A 22,794-nucleotide genomic window follows, 5' to 3' on the forward strand; every position below is an offset into this window, starting at 1 on the left:
CTGGGATGCACTAGCATCGCGGCATTTGCCAAGGCTTCTTTTATTTTAATGAAAGCGGTGGTGGACTCCTTGTCCCAGGTAATGTCCTTGCCCTTACCCGACATCAGGGTGAACAGGGGCACATGATTTGGGCAGCTGAAGGGAGGAAGCGGTGGTAGAAATTTACCATACCCACGAATTCCTGAAGGCCTTTGATTGTGGTGTGTCGGGGGAAATGGCGAACTGCGTCTACCTTAGTGGGCAGAGGGGTTGCCCCGTCTTTAGAAATCCTATGGCCCAGGAAGTCGATGGTGTTGAGCCCGAACTGGCATTTGGCCGGGTTGATTGTCAGGCCGTATTCATTCAGTCGGGTGTAGAGTTGACGGAGGTGTGACAGATGCTCCTGACGACTACAACTGGCTATGAGGATGTCGTCCAAATAGATGAAAGTGAAGTCCAGGTCGCGTCCCACCACGTCCATTAACCGCTGGAACGTCTGTGCAGCATTCTTCAGGCTGAACGGCATGCAGAGGAACTCGAAAAGGCCAAACAGGGTGATGAGAGCTGTTTTGGGGACGTCGTCCGGATGCATCGGGATTTGATGGTACCCTCGGATGAAGTCTACCTTGGAGAAGATCCGTGCGCCGTGCAGGTTTGCTGCAAAATCCTGTATGTGTGGCACAGGGTAGCGGTCCGGTGTTGTAGCCTCTTTCAGCCTGTGGTAGTCGCCACATGGTCTCCAGCCTCCCGTCGCTTTGGGCACCATGTGCAGGGGGGAGGCCCATGTGCTGTCGGACCGCCGGATGATCCCCAATTCCTCCATCCTCGAACTCCTCCTTCGCCAGTCGGAGCTTGTCCAGGGGAAGCCTTCGAGCACGGGCGTGGAGGGATGGTCCCTGGGTCGGGATGTGGTGCTGTACGCCATGTCTGGGCATGGCTGCCGTGAACTGATGGGAAATCCGCCAGGACTCGGTGAAGCCGTTGTCGGACAGGGTGATGGAGTCGAGGTGAGGGGCTGGCAACTGGGCTTCACCCAGGGAGAACGTTTGAAAGGTCTCGGCGTGGACCAGTCTCTTCCTTGAAAGGTCGACCAGTAGGCTGTGAGCCAGCAAAAAATCCATGCCCAGGAGTGGTTGGGCTACAGCGGCCAGTGTGAAGTCCCACGTGAACTGGCTGGAGCCAAACTGCAGCTGCACCGTACAGGTGCCGTAGGTCCTTGCTGTGCTGCCGTTCACAGCCCTCAGGGTGGGACCCGGTGCCCTGTTGTGGGTGTCGTAACTCGTCGGAGGTAAAATGCTGATCTCGGCTCCAGTGTCAACCAAAAAGTGGCGTCCCGACTGCTTGTCCCACACATACAGGAGGCTATCCCAATGGCCAGCCACTGGAACCATCAGCAGCGGCTGGCCCTGGCCTTTCCCAGGAACTTGCAGGGCGGGCTACAGCAGTGGGCTTCTGCGCCCCACCGCTGGTGGTAGAAGCACCACTGTTCGTTGGTCTCCTCACCCCTCCCTCTGGGGCTAGTGGGCTCTGCTGCCAGGCCTAGTCTGGTCTGTTGCTGGGAGCGTGGCCTGGTGATCTGTGCGACCGATGCCCCACTCTCTTTCTTGGCGTTCCACAGCAAGTCCGCCCAGGCTGCCACCTTCCGGGGGTCACTGAAATCCGCATCGGACAGCAGCACGAGTATGTCTTCGGGCAGCTGCTCCAGGAATGCCTGCTCAAACATGAGGCAGGGCTTGTGACCTCCGGCCAGGGAGAGCATCTCGTTCATCAAAGCCGACGGTGGCCTGTCCCCCAAACCATCCAGGTGCAGCAAGCGGGCAGCTCGCTCGCGCCGTGAGAGTCCGAAAGTCCTTATGAGCAGGGCTTTGAATTCTGTGTATTTGCCGTCCGCTGGGGGAGACCGTATGAACTCCTCAACCTGGGCCGCAGTTTCCTGGTCGAGGGAGCTCACCACGTAGTAGTAACATGTGTCCTCTGAGGTTATCTGCCGAATGTGGAATTGGGCTTCTGCTTGCTGGAACCATAGGTGAGGTCGCAGCGTCCAGAAGCTTGGCAGTTTTAATGAAACTGCATGAACAGATGCGGCGTCGTTCATCTTCGGCCCAAATATCATTTGGGCTGTTGGGGTTACCAATTGTAGTGGTGTGCTACACACGGCGCTGAAATAACGACACGTAGTCAATGAGCTGCAGTTGCAAAAGAGATTTATTCGAACTTCGCGGCCTCGCTTTAAAGCCTTTCTGATCCCACCCTCCCCGGGCAGGAATGCTGTAGGGGGCACGTATTCACAGTCCCGTCCCATGCGCGGGCTTTTCCCCTTGCTGGTGAAGCAGACTTGGCGCCCTTTTTGGGACCGGCCTCAATGCCAGCGCGCGCCGATTTGTGAGCCGGTTCGAGTGTGCTGGGAAGTGGGTCGCCACAGAGATATATTTTGGTGCTGAGATACATCATCATTGACGTAATCTAGGATGAGCTGGGGCACATCATCAATGACGTAATCTGGGGTCATTGGGTGTTTTGGGCCGTTCAAGATCAGACACCGTCACCCAGCCAACCCGGCCAAGATTGATCAGACCCTGTCTTGTGTCCCAGCAGCACTGATCCATGGGTCACACCTCTTGATCTATAGCCATCTGGAGGCTCCCTCGGCAGCCTTGTGTTGGTCCTGATGGCTCTTCTCTTTGCAGCTCCCGTAATGCCAAGGAGAGAGTAGGTTCTGTACGGTGAGCAGCCAGCAAAACCTCTACACTCCTGGCTTGCATCATGCCCCCCACCTGTCTCTGGCACTGCTCTACCAGCTCCTGGTATTTGGCTTTCTTCCATTCAAATTCAAACCAGTCTTCCCCAGGAACTGTCAGTTCTACCATTTGCAACTTAGTTTTTAAAACAAGGAAGAGAAAAAGAAAGGTTGAAACAAGAGTTGGGAACATGTTCAAGTTATATTAAACATATGTTCAGCTCTCTGGTGTCTAATTCTGGAACCATAGTTTTGGAAGAATGTGATGCTTCTTTAAAGTAATGAAGTAATCATTAGGATGATTCCAGAGATAAAATATTGCAGTGAAATGGAAGTGAAGCTAACAGAGAAGAAAACACACAAAACACTTTCAGAAGAAAATTGGAGAACTCTCCTTACATTTTCTCCATTCTGATTGCTTCTTCAGTTAGTAAGTTCCTTGAAAGAGTACAATGGAAGACTATATAGAAATATTTAACTTTCCCCCAGGACTGTCTAGCCTGCCATTCCTCAAAGATCTGTAAATGAAAACAGTTACAGTACTTAGTCTGCCACTGTAAGAGTTTTGCAGCACTGCCCTCTACAGAAACTGGAGGGAATAAGAAAATGATTTGGGTATTGGCTTATGCAGGAAGTATCAATGGGTAATCTAGCTGCAATAAATGTCACAGAATGAGTCAGTGTCATCTGATAAAATTGGGATAAAAAGCATATATTTAACATGACATTCTTTCAACTCAGAGCAATATAAAAGGCCTTCACAGCACAGAAAGTTTTAATTTGTAATTTTAAGTTATCCATATGGAATTTAACTTCAACAAATTTGGAGTGATGCATTTTGGGAAGGAAGGCTCAGTTAATGTCAGGGGAGTGCTGTAAAACAGACAGACCCCAGGGGTACAAGTTCACAGTACCACTGAAAGTGTTGACACAGGTAGACGGGGTGTGAAGGCAGGTTATGTCAAAATTAAAATGTGAGCTAACAATAAAATACAGAACAACTTGATCAACACCTATGAAAGAAAAGACTCAGCTAACACTGTATACTTACTACTCTTGAACTGAACATGTTGGTAACAAAGCTGCCATTCAACATATGTTGCACTTTACTTAAATACAACTATCCTTCCAAGAAGCTTTTCATAAAATACTATTATAAGGTATAAACACTATGAGGAAAACAAGACAAGAGACAATGTGATATAGTTGTCAACTAGCAGTGTTTCTATTCAAATGCAGAATATAGCTGTATTACCCTCTATTAGTTACAATCTCCAGTATAAAGTTACAGTATTAAATATTCTGAAAGTTGGAACCTATACATTTTTGATTCAGTACTTGAGTGAATATTATAAATTGGCCATTACATGAAGGCAGTAAGGATGGAGGTACTTAGTGCTCAAAGGAATTTATTGACCTACCATCACGGTTGGTGTCCATCTGTCTGAAAATCTTTTCTGTCCTTTTCTCGGGTGTAGACTCATCCTCTGGCATCCTCATCACTGAAGAGACCATTTTATAGATTGCCTATATAAAAGGAAAGGTGTATCAAGTGGTTCTGCATCAAAATAACAAGTAGAGTTTTAAATACAGTCTTGATTTTTGTAAACTTAGATAAGGAAGCAAAAATTGGTCGTATACTTTTTTTTTCCCCCTGAGGCTCACAAAACAATATGATCAATCTTCTACTACAATGTTATAGTTGTCTTAGACAGATGCAGTTCACAAGTCTTTAAATCATCTTATGTTCTTTTATTATTATATTATAACAAAATCTACAGCTACCATAAACACACAATGAATTCTCATACGAATACACTACACTATCTCCAAGCTTGAAACACTCTAATGCAAAGATCATTTATGAGTTACCAAGTTTATGGACAAACTGTCAATTGGCAGAGTAGCAGAAATAATTAAATATAATCTTCAACCCAGGCAGTTTCTGTAAAAAGGAGAGGTCCAGTTATACCATAAGACCATAAGACATAGGAACAGAATTAGGTCATTCAGCCTATCGAGCCTGCTCTATCATGGCTGATTTATCATCTCTCTCAACCACATTCTCTTGCCTTCTTCCTGTAACCTTCAACCCTGACGAATCAAGAACCTAACAACTTTAAAAATGCCTAATAACGTAGGTCTACAGCCAAACATCGCAATGAATTCCACAGACACATCCCCTCTGGATAAAGAAATTCATCCTCATCTCTGTTCTAAGTGTGTGCGTGTGCGTGCGTGTGTGTACATGCGCGCGCGCCCTTAACTCCTGGTGGAGCGACGTCATGACAAGCTTTTGCACTGATCTTTTTGGTGTGCTCATCGTATGGCATGTCTTGGGCATCTGAAACCTGGGGAGCCCATTCCTCTCCATATTTTTTTTACGAGGTCGAGTTGCTAGCTCGACACTCAACCCAGCACAGATGGAGAGTGTGCAAGGAAGCTGGCCGGATTCAAACTCGGGACCTCTTGCCCCAAAGTCCAGCACTGATGCCACAATGCCACCAGCCGGTTCTAAATGGACGTCCCTCTATCCTGAAGCTGTGGCTTCTGGACCTAGACTCACTCACTATAGAAAAAGTCCTCTCCACATTCACTCTATCTAAGCCTTTCAAGATTCAGTAGATTTCAATGAGATAGTCCCTCATTTTTCTAAACTCCAGTGAGTACAGGCACAAAGCCATCAAATGCTCCTCATATGCTAACCCTTTCGTTCCCAAAATCAATCTTCTCTAGACACTCACCAATGCCAGCACATTTTTTTCTTAGATAAGGGGCCCAAAGTTGCTCACAATACTCCAAGTGCAGTCTGACCAATGCCTTATAAAGCCCAGCATCATATCCTTCCTCTTATATTCTAGTCCCCTCAAAACAAATGCTAACATTGCATTGGCCTTCTTCCCACCAACTCAATCCGCAATTTAACCTTTAGGGAATCCTGCATGACGACTCCCAAAACCCTTTGCACCTCTGGTTTTTGAATTTTCTCCCTGTTTTGAAAATAGTTTACACCTTTATTCCTCCTACCAAAGTGAATGACCATACCCTTCCTTATACTACATTGCATCTGCCAGTTCAGACTCCCTGCTTCCTCAATATTGCCTGCCCTTCCACTTATCTTTGTAGTGTCCGCAAACTTGGCCAGAAAGCCATCAAATCTGTCATCCAAATCATTGATATATAATGTGAAAAGCAGCGGCCCCAATTCCACCCTTGCAGAAAACCACAAAGTCGTCAGTTGCCAACCAGAATAGACCCCCTTTATTTCCACTTTTTGTCTCCTGCCAGTTAGCCTATTTTCTACCCAGCATTTTCTACCCAGCATTCTAATATCCACTCTCGCCCCTCTTTTACTCTTAATACTGTATATCTGAAAAAATGCTTGGTATCCTCCTTTATATTATTAGTTAGCTTTCCTTCATATTTCACCTTTTCTCTCCTTATGGCTTTTTTAGTTGCCTTCTATTGATCTTTGAATAACTTTCCACTAATTTTTGCTATATTATATGACCTCCCTTTTGTTCTTATGCTGCCTTTGACTTTCCTTGTCAACCACAGTTGCCTCATCCTCCCTTTAGAAAACTTTATCATCTCTGGGATACATCATCTTCCAAATTACCCCCAGAAACTCCAGCCAGCTCCTCTCTCATGCCCCTGTAATTCCCTTTATTCCACTGTAATATTGATATATCTGACTTTACTTTCGGCCCTTCAAACTGTAGGTGAATTCTATATTATGATCATTGCCTCCTATTTCTTTACCTTAAGCTCCTTAATCAAATCTGGTTCATTACACAACACCAATCCAAAGTTGCCTTTCCTCTAGTGGGCTCAACCACAAGCTGCTCTAAAAAGCCATCTTGTAGGCATTCTACAAATTCTCTCTCCTGGGATACAGCACCAGCCTAGTTCTCCCAATCTACCTGCGTATTAATATCCTCCATCACTATTATTACATTGTCCTTATTTCATGCCTTTTCTATTCCCATTGTAATTTGTAGCCCATATCCTGGCTACTGTTCAGAGGCTTTAATATAACCCTCATCAGGGTCACTTTATCCTTGCAGTTTCTTAACTCTAAACACAAGAATTCTACATCTTCTGATCTTATGTACCTCTTTCTAAGGATTTGATTTCACTTTTTACCAACAAAGCTACCACGCCTCGTCTGGCTATCTGCCTGTCAATAGACAATAGACAATAGGTGCAGAAGTAGACCATTCGGCCCCTCAAGTCTGCACCACCATTCTGAGATCATGGCTGATCATTCCTTTCAATACAAGGAGTATCCTTGGATGTTAAGCTCCCAACTATGATCTTCTTTCAGTCATGATGCAGTGATGCTCTCAACGTTATAATGGACACAATGTCTTGTCCATTCTGGGGCAGCTCACTCACCTTTGGTCTCCACCAGACACTCAGCGCTCACCTCTGGTAGCTGTTTGCATGCAAAAACGGCAAATCCCGATACACCACTTCGACAGGCAGGCCAAACAGGTGAGGGTAGCCGCTGGACCTCATATCCCAGTGAGACAGGGACATGCCTGTCCTAGCATGCAAAGTCAGCTCCAGCGGTCTGGGCAGATATGATCAACAGTGAGATCCAACAGCTAGAGCAGTGGTTCTGCAATGCTTCACGGAGAGTGAGAGGCATGAGAAGGCACAGAAGGAATCATGGTCATCCACTGAACCCAAGGAAGACACCAGTTGTGATGACTATTTGTACCACTAGACCCTGACTTCTGAGATCAAGAGAGTAAAACTGCCACAGAGCAGAAGCTTTTCCATTTTAATAGCTCTCCCACACAGGATTTGAAACCATCATTGTTCGATACAACGGACAACCAACCATCCAGGTTCAAATGATAAGCCTGAAATCTGGCTTGATGGCTTCCGGTCAAGGTGCCACCGGTGAACCTCGATTCCTTCCAGGTTGTCAATCTCTTCAATTATTTCACTTTCTCTACATCTTCTGCTTGTTCTTTTTATCTTGATTGTGTTTTGGAAACTGTTGGAGCTTGTGACATGCCATTTGGAATTCGATTGAATGATCTAGCGTTCTGCCGTCCCTGGAGAGGACCGAGAGCATGAGTTGCCCCATGGAGAAGACCAGAGATGACAGACAGGGCCAATTCAAAACGTTAAGGAAAATCATTGCATCGAGGCAAATGCAGAGGAGATCAGTGCTGACTCTCCACGGAGGCCATGGGATCGATGGCAGTGGGTAGCTGGGTTGGCGTTGTTCAGACCAGGCATGGCGGTCGCTCTTCATGGAAGGACTGAGATGGTGCAGCCGCTCTCCTCGATGCTGAACTGAGGATGTTTTTGAAATTCTGAGATTATTGATTATTGGACATTGGTCTCCTTCCGTTTTTTGTGTTTTCTTTCTTGTTGCCAATTGGTGAGTGAGCGATACGTTACCTTTTGTGCGAGGGAGGGGTTGGAGATTTGGTGTCTGACGTTCTTGCTGGTGTTTTTCTGTATGGGTAGTCTGTTAGCTTTTGTGTGTGAGAGAGGGGGTTGGGGTTTAATGCTATTGTCGCTGTTTTTTTTGCAGGGGAGGGGGATAGAGGTTTGGGGTTTGGTGTTCTAGCTGCCATTTCTGAAAGGGTGATCTTTTGGGTTATTGTATGGAGGGGGGTGGGGTGGTTGAGGTTAGCAAGCTTTGTTTCTTTTTCTTTTCCCTGCAGGGAGGGGGTATTAGTGTCCTTTTTCTTTCAACAACCCCTATACGTCCGTGGTTTTTCTGTTTTTCATGGCTACCTGGAGAAGAGGAATATTAGTGTTGTATTGCAGATCCATACTTTACCAATAAAATGAACTTTTGAATTTCAGATTTTTCTTGTAAATACATGCCAGCATTTTTGTATTTATGCACACTTTATTCCATATCTGTACATTAACCTCCATCTGCCTTTGTTTTTAATGTAATTCTTTATTCTTTATGATTGTTGAATGTTTTTTTCTGTCTGTTGTCATGCCAACACACCACAGCAGATACCTAATACGTTTAAATGTGTATGGCAAGTAAAGTTAATCCTAGGATCATTAAGCTACTTACACTTGATGATTCATAGCACAAAATGGATTCTGGGTATATTTAATCATATTAACATTGAAATTCTGTGTACTGTATAGGTGTTAATGAATTAATTGTAGTCATTGATGTATGGAGATTGGAGGTTGCCAGTAAACAAGTAGATTTAGTCAAGGTCGGCATCATATTTCCACTGGGTTGCATATAGTGTACCATTTAATTTAACTAAGGAAATAAAACATTTCCCCCTACACCGTCATTAAGTTTTCTTCTCCAATCAACACTTAACCATTTTTAAAGGCAAATCTGAAAATAATTATGCATTGTTACTTTCCTCATCAACTATGCAAAACTGTCAAGTGAAGATGGTATAACTTTGGCCAAAATCAATAAAGCAATTTCTTCAAATTGTTTATAGGCAGCAATTTTCATATAAACCTTTCTATGTGTTTTCCTTTGAAGGCATTACAAACTGAAAGAAAACACATGAGAAAGTCTGCAGATGCTGGAAATCTAAAGCAACACACACAAAGTACTGGAAGAATTCAGCAGATTAGGCAGCATCCATGGAAATGAATAAACAGTTGATGTTTCAGACCGAGACACTTCTTCAGGACTAAGGAGGAATGGGGAAGATGCCAGAATAAAAAGGTGGGAAGAAAGGATGGAGGATAGGTGAAACCAGGTGGGTCGGAAAGATAAAGGGCTGGAGAGAAAGGAATCTGATAGGGGAGGAGAGTGGACCATAGGAAAAAGGGAAGTGGGGGAAATCCAGAGGGAAGTGATCAGCAGGTGAGGTAAAAGCCTAAAGTAGGGAATAGAGGAAAGGGGAGGGGGAAGGGTTTTTATTTTCCAGGAGAAGAAACCACTATTCATGCCCTCAGGTGAAGGCTACCCAGACAGAATATAAGGTGTCGTTCCTCCACCCTGAGGGTGAAACATCTTGGCACAAGAGAAAGGCCATGAACTGACATGTTGGAACGGGAATGGGAATGGGAATGGGAATTAAAATGTTTGGCCCCCGGAAGTTCCGCTTTTGGCAGATGGTGCGGAGGTGCTCAGGGAAACAGACTATCTTCTTTGGACTCTATTATCTGTCTCTCAATGTGCTGATGTGCAGATTTTAAGTTCCAGGTCCTCAAGAATTTGGTTGGTAACTTTGACCCTGGAAGGGAGAGGAAATAGTGATCATGAACAGGGGGTAACTTTTTTTTGCAAGGATACAGGAGTTAAGGATGGTCTAATGATGGCAGTTTCGAAAAGATAAATTTGCCAGGTTATGAAATCCATTTACAATATCAGCGTCAGAATCAAGTTTATAATCACTGACATATATTGTGAAATATGCTATTTTGCAGCAGCATTGCAGTGCAACACATGAAATAAGCTATAAATTACAAGAAATATACACTCAGTAGCCTCTTTAATAGTTACACCTGTACACCTCAAATATCTAATCAGCCAATCATATGGCAGCAACTTAATACATAAAAGTAAGCAGACATGGTCAAAAGGTTCAGCTGTTGTTCAGACCAAACATCAGAATGGGGAAGAAATGTGATCTAAGTGTCTTTGTGGAATGATCGCTGGTGCCAGATAGCATAGTTTGAGTATATCAGAAATTGCTGATCACCTAGGATTTTCACAAACAACAGTGTTTAGAGAGAAAAAAACAAAAAAAAACATCCAGTGAGCAGCAGTTCTGCTGGCATAAATGCCCCGTTGATGAGAGAGGTCAGAGGAGAATGGACAGACTGGTTCAAGCTGACAGGAAGGAACAGTAACTCCAATAACCACGTGTTACAACAGCATTGTGTAGAAGAGCATCTCTGAACACATAACACATCAAAGAAACTAATAAAGTGGCCCACCAAGTTCATATTTTTAAAAAAAAAACTAAATTAGGAGTGCAAAAAGGGAACAAAATTAGTAAGGTAGTCTTCACAGACGGTTCAGAAATCTGTCGGCAAAGGAGAAGAAGCTGTTCCTGAAACATTCAGCGTATGTCTTTGGGCTCCTGTACGTCCTTCTTGATGGTAGTATTGGGAATGAACTCTAGCAACTGAGGAGATTAAGGTTATCGCCACAGCTGTCGTACTATAAAGAAGAACAGCAAGGAAACAGATGCATCCCAAGCAATGGCTTCTTTGGGAAAGATTCTCTACTTTGTGACAGCCAGTAAAGAGAGACTAAATGTACTGCAGGGAAATGTGAATCGGTGGCAGTGACAATAATATGATAACCAATGATAAATATTTTTCGATATAATACATCAGAAAACAAAGTAGAAGTATTAGGCTATCCTAAATCCTATAATTTCACACTTTGCTCATAGTCTTTGCCCTGAATAGGATTTGTTTGGACAGACAGCTGGTAAGAACTTGGCAACGCACACAAAATGCTGGAGAAAATCAGCAGTTCAGGCAGGAATATATAGTCAACATTTTGGGCCAGGACCCTCCTTCAGGACTACGCGTGTCTATGTTGCTTTGGATATCCAGCGTCTGCAGACTTTCTCATGTTTATAGTAAGAACATAGATCCTTTTCAAATATACAAACCACTTCAGAACAGTATGCTGGTGAAATTTCTGCCTTGCTGTTATCATCTCTGAGTAAACTAATAAATCAAGTGATAGTTTTAACTGTCTTCAGACAATTTATCCAAGACATTTATTACTTTATCTGAAGTACCCTTAGTAAAAGTTTGGCCATTATATTAAATAGACTTTTACTTGTAAAAAGCTAGGCTTGGCGTATTGCAAGACTCAAATTAAATGAGGAAAATAGATTACTTGCACAACTCTGTATCATTCATTAGAGTCAGTATAGGGGATCTTTTCAATTAATTAAATATTAAACTAAAACTTGCAGCTAACAAAGGAGTTAACAAGAGATGAACTTTGTCACATGTGCATCGAAACATACCGTGAAATGCATAACTTGCATCAAATCAAATCAGTGAGGATTGTGGTGGGCAGCCCCCAGGTGTCACCAGGCTGCCAGCACCGACATAGCATGCCCACAACTCACTGTACGTCTTTGGGATGTGGGCGGAAACTGGAGCACCCAGAAGAAACCCACACAGTCACAGGGGGAGCATACAAACTCCTTACAGACAGCAATGGAAAATGAACCCTGATCTCACTGTCGGTGCTGTGAAGTGCTCTGCTAACTGCCAAGTGCTTTATGTGGACACAAACTTAAATGATCTTTTCCTCACAGCTTGGGTTTGGAGAAAAGGAGGTCAAAACAGCAGTGAGTTGGAATACCAATCTGGAACATTGGAATGCCAGGACTGGTAGTTCACACAAATGGCTTGCACTGGAAGCATTTGGGAAAGCCAGGACACAGAAAGGCAAACGGGAAGAAAAAAATCATTATTTGTCCCAGTTAAATGGTATCAGAAAAATATAAATGAAAACACTAAGTATTGACCCTTTGTTGCTCTGCTGGGGAAATAGAATTTTAAAAAGCAGCACCATCTTGAATATGTTACACAGTGAACATGATCAAATAACATCTGAATTTATCACTGACAAAGCTTCAAGGAGCAACTGGATATCGTTTTGTTATTGTCACGTGTATCAGTGAAAAACTTGTCTTCCATACTGCATATAGAGGTCAAATCATTACAGCATTCAGCTAGAATAAGGTAAAACAACCACAATGCAGAATAAAGTGAAAAAGCTACTGAAAAAGTGCAGTGCAGATAAACGATAAAGTGCAAGATCACGGGTTAGATTGTGAAGCCAAGAGTCCATCTTATTGCGCAAGGGGAATGTTGAAGAGTCTGATGGCAACGGGATCGTAGCTGTCCTCTAGCCCGACAATACGTGCTTTCAGGCTTTTGTATCTTCTGTCTGATGGGAGAAGGGAGAAAAGAGCATGTCCTGGGGAGTGGAGGCTTTGATTTAAAATTCAAAGGACATTTATTATCAAAGTATGTATGCAGTGTACAGCCCCAAGATTTGTCTTCCAACAGACAGCCATGAAACAAAAAAAATATAAAACCTACACAAAGAAAAATATCAAACCCCATTGCGCAAAAAGAGCAAATTGTGCAAACGGTAAAGAAGAGTGAGAAACGCAGAATATAAAACCCCAAACCACACAGTTATCAAAAGAGGCAGCGAGAAATATAGAGAGAGTCCACAGAGGGGAGGCCATTTGCTGTGATGTACTGAGCTGTGGCCACAACATTCTGTAAGATCTTGCGGTCATGAGTAGAGCAGTTGCCGAATACTTTCTATGGTGCATCAGTAAAAAGTGGTAATAGTCAACTGGGATATACTTCACAGGGGTAGTATCATCTGCAAACTTGTAGATGGAGTGAGAACAAAATCTGGCCACACAGTCATGAGAGTACAGGGAGTAGACCGGGGGCTGAGGATGCAACGCTGTGCAGCACCAGAGTTTAGAATAAGCATGGCGGAAGTGTGGCTGCTTATCCCGACGGATTGTGGTCAGAAAGTCAGGGATCAAGTTGCAGATGGGTGCATTAACTCACAGTTCGGAGTTTATTGATACATTTTAGTTACGTTTTAGATACGAATTATAGTTAATAAGCAACAGTCTGACATATGTGCCTTTACTGTCCAAATGCTCCAGAGGTGAGCTTAGGGCCAGGGAAATGGCATCTGCCGCAGACCTGTTTTGGCAGTAGGTGGATTGCAGTGGGTCGAGGTTGTCTGGAAAGCAGGAATTGATGCGTTGCATGACCAGTCTCTCAAAGCACTCTGTGATGGTAGATGCTAGACTCATTGGGCAGTACTCAATAAGGCACATTAAGTTGTTTTTCTTCAGTACTGGGATGATAGTGATCTTCTTAAATCAGGAGGGAACTGCAGCCTAGAGCAGAGAGAGGGTTAAAAACTCACCAATACAACATGAGGCAAATTGGCATTCCCTGCATTGCAATCTTCTGAGGCTGTAATTTCCAGTTTGGGAAGCCTGAAGAGAAGCCACAGCTTGATGATAAGAGGCATAGATTGAGTGGACAGCCAAAGTCTTTTCCCAGGGTGGAAATGACTAATGGAAAGGGACATAATTTTAATGTGACTGCAGGAAAGGATGGGGGATGTCACAGGTAAGCTCTTTACAGAGTGGTGGGTGCATGTAATGCCTTTCCAGAAGTGGTGAAAGAGGCAAATACATTAGGGAGATAGATAGGCACATGGATGATAGAAAAATGGAAGGCTATGTAGGAGGGAAGGGTTAGATTGAGTTTAGAGTAACTTAAAAGGTTGGCACAACATTATGGGCCGAAGGGCTTGTACTGTGCAGTATGTTCTGTCACCTCCAGTACAAATAAAATTCACAATGCAGGTTTTCTGGGCATGTCATGCCCAATACTGCTGCTTGATATTTAATAAAGGAAATGAAACCAGACAGTAAAAGTCTTCAGTGTGAGTGTCTTGTGTTTTGGTACAATAATCTATGTTAATAACAGTTGAGATAATCTCTCAGTCAGATGACCCAAATGCATCACCATGATATGCACAGTTAAATGACAATTTTGGAAAATGCTTCATCACATATAAAGCATGAATAAATCACGCCTTGTCATCTACCTCACTATCACCTCTTCCCCAGTGAAGTTAATGCAAATAATGGAAACATTCTCAATGTTAGTAAGACCGAAGAACTGATTGTGGACTTCAGAAAAGGTAAGAGGAGGTTACACAAACCAATCTTTATAGGATCAGAAGTGGAAAGAGTGAGCAATTTCACGTTCCTGGGTGTCAACATCTATAAGGATCTATCTTGGACCGAACATATCGATGCAGCTAAAAAGAAGGCACAGCAGTGGCAATATTTCATTAGCAGTTCAAGCAGCATCCAGGACACCTTCAAGCGGCGATACCTCAGAAAGGCAGCGAACATTATTAAGGACCCCCATCACCAAGAACATGCCCTCTTCTCATTACCACAATCAGGGAGGAGGTACAGGAACTCGAAGGCACACTCTCAATGATTCAGGACCAGCTACTTCCCCTCCGCCATCAGATTTCTGAATGGACGTTGAACTCATGAACATTACCTCACAACTTTTTTTTTGCATTACTTACTTAATTTAACTATTATATATATACATACATATACAGTGGCATGCAAAAGTTTGGGCACCCCTTGTCAAAATTTCTGTTACTGTGAATAGTTAAGTGAGTGGATGAACTGATCTCCAAAAGTCATGAAGTTAAAGATGAAACATTCTTTTCAACATTTTTAGCCAGACTAGTGTATTATTTTTGTTTTATACAATTTTAGAGTAAAAAAAGGAAAGGACCACCATGCAAAAGTTTGGGCACCCCAAGAGATTTGAGCTCTCAGATAACTTTTAGCAAGGTCTCAGACCTTTATTAGCTTGTTAGGGCTATGGTTTGTTCACAGTTATCATTAGGAAAGGCTAGGTGATGCAAATTTCAAAGCTTTATAAATACCCTGACTCCTCAAACCTTGTCCCAACAATCAGCATCCATGGGCTCCTCTGAGCAGCTGCCTAGCACTCTGAAAATTAAAATAAATGATGCCCACAAAAAAGGAGAAGGCTATAAGAAGATAGCAAAGCATTTTCAGGTAGCCGTTTCCTCAGTTCATAATGTAATTAAGAAATGGCAGTTAACAGGAATGGTGGTGGTCAAGTTGAAGTCTGGAAGACCAAGAAAACTTTCTGAGACAACTGCTCATAGGATTGCTAGAAAGGCAAATCGAAACCCCTGTTTGACTGCAAAAGACCTCCAGGAAGATTTAGCAGACTCTGGAGTGGTGGTGCACTGTGCTACTGTGCAGTGACACCTGCACAAATATGACCTTCATGGAAGAGTCATCAGAAGGAAACCTTTTCTGCGTCCTCACCACAAAATTCAGCATCAGAAGTTTGCAAAGGAACATCTAAACAAGCCTGATGCATTTTGGAAACAAGTCCTGTGGACTGATGAAGTTAAAATAGAACTTCTTGGCCACAATGAGCAAAGGTATGTTTGGAGAAAAAAGGGTGCAGAATTTCATGAAAAGAACACCTCTCCAACTGTTAAGCACGGGGGTGGATCGATCATGCTTTGGGCTTGTGTTGCAGCCAGTGGCACGGGGAACATTTCACTGGTAGAGGGAAGAATGAATTCAATTAACTACCAGCAAATTCTGGAAGCAAACATCACACCGTCTGTAAAAAAGCTGAAGATGAAAAGAGGATGGCTTCTACAACAGGATAATGATCCTAAGCACACCTCAAAATCCACAATGGACTACCTCAAGAGGCACAAGCTGAAAATTTTGCCATGGCCCTCACAGTCCCCCGACTTAAACATAATCAAAAATCTGTGGATAGACCTCAAAAGAGCAGTGCATGCAAAACGGCCCAAGAATCTCTCAGAACTAGAAGCCTTTTGCAAGGAAGAATGGGCGAAAATCCCCCAAACAAGAATTGAAAGACTCTTAGCTGGCTACAAAAAGCATTTACAAGCTGTGATACTTGCCAAAGGGGGTGTTACTAAGTACTGACCATGCAGGGTGCCCAAACTTTTACTTCGGGCCCTTTTCCTTTTTTGTTATTTTGAAACTGTAAAAGATGGAAATAAAAAAGTAATCTTAAAATATTAAAGAAATGTGTCATCTTTAACTTTCTGTCTTTTGGAAATCAGGTCATCTTTTACTCGCTTAGCTATTCACAGTAACAGAAATTTTGACCAGGGGTGCCCAAACTTTTGCATGCCACTGTATTCACAGTTTTTATTATTATGTATTGCAATGTACTGCTGCTGCTTTAACAACTGTGGTGAACTACATATATCTGTCTGGACACGCCCCCTGCTGACTGCTCCTGTGGCCCCTCCCACTGACCGTGGCTCCTCCCACAGACCCCGGTATAAAGGTGATTGAGGCCTGAGCCCGGCCCTCAGTCTCCAGGATGTAGTATGGTGGTCAACTACTGCTTGTTCTTTCTTCCAGTCAATAAAAGCTGATATCTCGCCTTCACGTCTCAGAGAGTTATTGATGGTGCATCGACAACAAATTTCATGACGTATGCCAGTGATATTAAAATTGATTCTCATCCTAATTTTGACCTCCCTCAAGCTCACTAGCACTTTGGTTTGGATACATATGTTTGTGTTAATTTCCAAAAAAATAACCACCATCAGCATAAGGAATGCTACAATTTAAGTGATGTAGCCTTGTCAGCATTGTGCAGAACTCAAATTGCAAACAAAATTATAAATAAAGTCTTTCCCAAGTTAATGGTCAAGGTCCCACCACAATCAAGTAAACAACTCAAGTTGAAGTGATCTGTCGACGAAAGTCTAAATTGCCAGTAATATCATCAGGATTTCTCACCCAGTAACCTTAGTCATTTACGCGAACTGCTGAGGAAATAGTTTGTAAACTACATTAGCAAGTCCCCGGAGAGATGCATGACAACGGGACTGGATTGCATTAGAAGAGACAATGAGCCTGAAGCTCCTGCAAGAATCTGCAAAAAGTGAAATTTCATCTCTTCCTTTTATCTTCAGAGCAGTTTTTATCATTTATTTTAACCAGTAAAGGTTTACTAAAGCGAAAGTAGGAAGAGCAGAATTAGGTCATTCAGTCCACCAAGTCTCCTCCATCATTCGATTATGGCTGATTTATTTTCTCGCTCAACCCCATTCCCTGCACCCTTACTAGTCAAGGGCTGAAATGGCTAACACGAGAGGGCACAGTCTTAAGGTGCTTGGAAGAAGGTGCAGAGGAGGGGTCAGGGGTAAGTTTTTTTTAAACGCAGAGAGTGGTGAGTGCGTGGAATGGACTGCCAGCAACGGTGGTGGAGGCGGATATGATAGGGTGTTTTAAGAGACTCCTGGATAAGTACGTGGAGCTCAGAAAAACAGATGGCTGTGGGTAGCCCTAGGTAATTTCTAAAGTAAGTACATGTTCGGCACAGCATTGTGAGCTGAAGGGCCAGTATTGTGCTGTAGGTTTTCTATGTTTCTATCCTATCAACTTCTGCTTTAAATATACACAATGACTTGACCTCGACAGCCATATGAGGCAATGAATTTCAGAAAGTTTTTACCAATTGGTTCAAGAAATTCCTCCTCACCTCTGTATGAAATAGATGTCCTTATATTCTGAGGCTAAGCCTTCTGGTCCTGGACTTGCCCACTATTGAAAACATCCTCTCTCTAGCCCAGTCAATATATAACCATATAACAATTACAGCACAGAAACAGGCCATCTCAGCCCTTCTAGTCCTTGCCGACGCTTCTCTCACCTAGTCCCACTGGCCCGCACTCAGCCCATAACCCTCTATTCCTTTCCTGTCCATATACCTATCCAATTTTACTTTAAATGACAATACCGAACCTGCCTCTACCACTTCTACGGGAAGCTCCTTCCACACATCTACCACTCTCTGAGTAAAGAAATTCCCCCTCGTGTTACCCTTAAACTTTTGCCCCCTAACTCTCAAATCATGTCCTCTTGTTTGAATCTCCCCTACTCTCAAATGGAAAAAGCCTATCCACATTAACTCTATCTATCCCCCTCATTATTTTAAATACCTCTATCAAGTCCCTCCTCAACCTTCTATGCTCCAAAGAATAAATACCTAACTTGTTTAACCTTTCCCTGTAACTTAGGTGCTGAAACCCAGGTAACATTCTAGTAAATCTTCTCTGTACTCTCTCTATAATCTATCTTTCCTATAATTCGGTGACCAGAACTGTACACAATACTCCAAATTCGGCCTTACCAATGCCTTGTACAATTTTAACATTACATCCCAACTCCTATACTCAATGTTCTGATTTATAAAGGCCAGCATACCAAAAGCTGTCTTCACCACCCTATCCACATGAGATTCCACCTTCAGGGAACTATGCATCATTATTCCTAGATCACTCTGTTCTACTGCATTTTTCAATGCCCTATCATTTACCATGTATGTCCTATTTGGATTATTCCTACCAAAATGTAGCAGCTTACACTTATCAGCATTAAACTCCATCTGCCATCGTTCAGCCCACTCTTCTAACTGGCCTAAATCTCTCTGCAAGCTTTGAAAACCTATTTCATTATCCACAACGCCTTCTATTTTAGTATCATTTGCATACTTACTAATCCAATTTACCACCCCATCATCCAGATCATTAATGTATATGACAAACAACATTGGACCCAATACAGATCCCTGAGGCACACCAATAGTCACCGGCCTCCAACCTGACAAACAGTTATCCACCACTACTCTCTGGCATCTCCCATCCAGCCACTGTTGAATCCACTGTACTACTTCAATATTAATACCTAACGATTGAACCTTCCCAACTAACCTTCCGAGCGGAACCTTGCCAAAGGCCTTACTGAAGTCCATATAGACAACATCCACTGCTTTACCCTCATCAACTTTCCTCATAACCTCTTCAAAAAATTCAATAAGATTTGTCAATCATGACCTTCCATGCACATATCCATGCTGACTATTCCTAATCAGACCCTGTCTATCCAGATAATTATATGTACCATATCTAAGAATAATTTCCATTAATTTACCCAGCACTGACGTCAAACTAACAGGCCTATAATTGCTAGGTTTACTCTTAGAACCCTTTTTAAACAATGGAACCACATGAGCAATTTGCCAATCCTCTGGCACCATTCACGTTTCTAATGACTTTTGAAATATTTCTGTCAGAGCCCCTGCTATTTCTACACCAGCTTCCCTCAAGGTCCTAGGGAATATCCTGTCAGGACCCGGAGACTTATCCACTTTTATATTCCTTAAAAGCGACAGTACTTCCTCCTCTTTAATTGTCATAGCTTCCATAACCTCCCTACTTGTTTCCCTTACCTTACACAATTCAATAGGTTTTAAAGATATTCTGCACCATTCTTTTAAACTCCAGTGAGTACAGGCCCAGAGCCATCAAATGCTCCTCACATGTTAACCTTTTCATTCCCAGGAAGCTCCTCTGGACCCTGACCAATGCCAGCAAGTGGCAGGGCACCAAGGTGGCATAGCAGTTAGCGTGGCAGTTTTACAGCTCGCGGCGTTCCAGAGTTTGGAGTCTGTAAGGAGTTTATGTGTTCTCCCCTGAACCATGTGGGTTTCCTCCGGGTAATCCAGTTTCTTCTCAAAAACGCATTGGTGAGTAGGATAACTGGTCGTTGCAAATTGTCCTGTGACTCAGCCAGTGGGTTACTGGATAGTGCAGCTCATTAGGCTGGAAGGGCCTGATTTATATCTCTAAATAAATAAAAATAAAAATAAAAATCCTTTCCTGGTGGTGTCATTAATGGGTTGCAGAAACCATGGAGAATGAAAAGGCAATTGTGCTCCTCAGATGCACCATGCCAGAAATCAGTAGAATTATAGATACAATAGATATGTAGTATAGGAAAGTAGTAGTAAAGTAAAAGACCTTATTGACTGGTAGAGCAGGCAGAAGTGGCTATGTAGTCTACTCATGCCTCCCACAAACAAGAGAAAATCTGCAGATGCTGGAAATCCAAGCAACACACACATGAAATGCTGGAGGAACCCAGCAAGCCAGGCAGCATCTATGGAAAAAAGTACAGTACCTGCCAAAGTGTCACGGTCCAAAACATGAACTGTAATTCTTGGGGGGAAGGTTCAGGATACATCTAGCTTACAAGAGTGTTTGGGAAAATGATTCAATTTGGATATAATTACAGAAAGAGGCAAATAATATAAGCAATTATACCATCCTTGCAACATGGTAAATTCAGGAATAGAAAAAGGGAGAAATCAACCAATTTAATACCCCTCTTCCATCACCACTGTAGCTATCATGGGCTCCAAGACAAAGTCCTTTGTCTTGTATGCAATGGAATTACTAATTTCTTCCGAGATGAACCATGGCTATTTACAGAACTTCTAAATATACTTCTTCTGAATTACTCTCAATGCAATCTAAGCCTGCAATTTCCCTTTAAGCAATGTGCTTTTGAACCATCTTAATGAACTAGCAAATTCACAATCTTCTGAAGGACTTGTTGGATTATCAGTCAAGTATGCAGGTATGGCACCTTTAAGTGGTACATCACCATGGCTGGAAGAGAGGGAGAATGGTAGGACTCCAAGGCAGACTGAAGTGCAGAAGAACGAGAGTTCCACTTCCCATTGTCTTGCTAGCAAATTTACAGTTGCTGGAGAACAAGATTTGAGGACCTAGGGGCAAGATTTCTGTATGAGAAATGAGAAATTGCTGTGTTCTGTGTTTCATGAAGACATGGCTCATATCAGACATGCTGGATACACCAGTCAGACCCCAGGCTTCTTGATACACAGGATGGACCAGATTGCTGATTCAGAGAAGGCAAAAGGTGAGAGTTTTCTATGATAAACTCTTCGTGGTGCTTGAATGCAGTGGTCTTGTTGCACTCTTGTTCCCCGGCCTGGAACATCTAATCACTAAGTACTAACCATTCTACTTACCAGGAGAGTTCTCTGTGATCCTGACCGCAATTTACATACTGCCAAAGGCCGATGTTAACCAGGCACTCGTGATGTTGGATGTTGCCATCAGCAAATAAGAAACAGCCCACTCTGATAAATTTCAAATCATAGTCGGCGGCTTCAATCAGGCATGTTTGAAGAAATCTCTGCCCAATTATCATGAACATATAATTTCCAACACCAGTGGCCCCAACATACACAACTATTGCTATATAACTGTTCCATGCCTAGATCGTATTTCAGTAAATAGAATCATTTGACAACAAAGAGGTGGTCGGGGAGCAGAGGAGTGGTGTTAGGATTGCTTTGAGTCAATGGAATGGGGCATGTTCAAGGACTCAAGAGGATCTGAGCGAATACACTATGTTTGTCATGGAATTTATAGAAACAGTCATAGATGAATGTGTCCCCACAAAATCATTCAGAGCTTTCCCAAAGCAGAAGTACTGGATGAACCATGAGATCCACAGTCTGCTGAGGGCCAGATCAGTGGCGTTCAGGAACGGCAAAGCAAGAAAGATATAAGAAGTCCAGGTAAAAGCTCCAGAAAGCCATCTCACGTGTGAGGCTTGAATTACTGAAGGATACTCAATAGCTGTGGCAGGGCTTGAACGCTATTAGTTCTTACAAAGAGGAACCAAGCAAAATATGTGACAATGAGGCTTTGCTCCCAGATGAACTCAATGCCTTCTATGCTGACTTTGACCTTCAAAACATGGAGAAATCTTCATGAATTTTCACAGCCCCTGATGATCTTGTGACTTAAGACTCTGAGGCTAATGTGAGAGCATCCTTCAGAGGGTGAACCCAGGGGAAGCATCCATCCCAGATGGGGTATCTGGCTGAGTACTAAAGATCTATGCTTATCAACAGGCTGGGTGTTCACTGACATCTTTAACCTCTCATTTTGGCAGTCTAAGGTACCCACTTGTTTCAAGCAGGCTTAATTATACTGGTGCGTAAGAAAGACGTGGTAACTGCCTCAATCATCCAGTAGCACTTACACTCACAATGATGAAGTGCTTTGAGAGGTTGGTGATGAAACATATCAATTCCTCCCTGAGAGTGACTTGGATCCACTCCAATTTGCCTACCAGCACACCAAGTCCATACAGAAGCCTCAGGACCTACACCACTAGGTTCAGGAACAGGTATTACCCCTCAGCTATCAGCCTCTTGAACCAGAGGAGGTAACTTCACTCAATTTCATCTGCCCCATCACTGAACAGTTCCCACAACCTATGGACTCACTTTCAAGGACTCTACATCATAAGTTCTCAATATTTATTTATATTTATTTGTTTGTTTTACTTTTGTACTTTAGCAGTTTCTCTCCCATGCACATTGTTTGTTTGCCCCGTTGGGTGTGGTCTTCCATTGTGCTTCTTGGATTTACTTTGTGTGCCCACAAGAAACTGAATCTCAGGCTTGTATATGATATATATGTATTGTCAAAATAAATTTACTTTGAACTTTAATGGGACTCAGAAACATCTGACAATTTTTGAAATTATTGCCTTCTGTAATAATGCTCTCCTCCAGCCAAGACTATTTAACTTCATGTTCCCATGGCATTTATGATAAAA

The 22,794-nt window shown here is 43.0% G+C and overlaps 1 protein-coding gene across 6 annotated transcripts in view; it reads right to left on the bottom strand.

Moving 5' to 3' along the window:
• LOC132395413 (neurocalcin-delta) overlaps positions 1–22,794 on the bottom strand; it is a 327,388-nt gene that overhangs the window by 10,921 nt on the left and 293,673 nt on the right. For all 6 annotated transcript variants that reach the window (XM_059971963.1, XM_059971973.1, XM_059971982.1 and 3 more), the window contains one exon: positions 4,138–4,243. In XM_059971963.1, the coding sequence (XP_059827946.1) occupies positions 4,138–4,243 (106 nt within the window). The remainder of the gene's footprint in view (positions 1–4,137; positions 4,244–22,794) is intronic.

Source organism: Hypanus sabinus, chromosome 1 (assembly GCF_030144855.1).
Source record: "Hypanus sabinus isolate sHypSab1 chromosome 1, sHypSab1.hap1, whole genome shotgun sequence".
NCBI classification, from domain to species: Eukaryota; Metazoa; Chordata; class Chondrichthyes; order Myliobatiformes; family Dasyatidae; genus Hypanus; species Hypanus sabinus.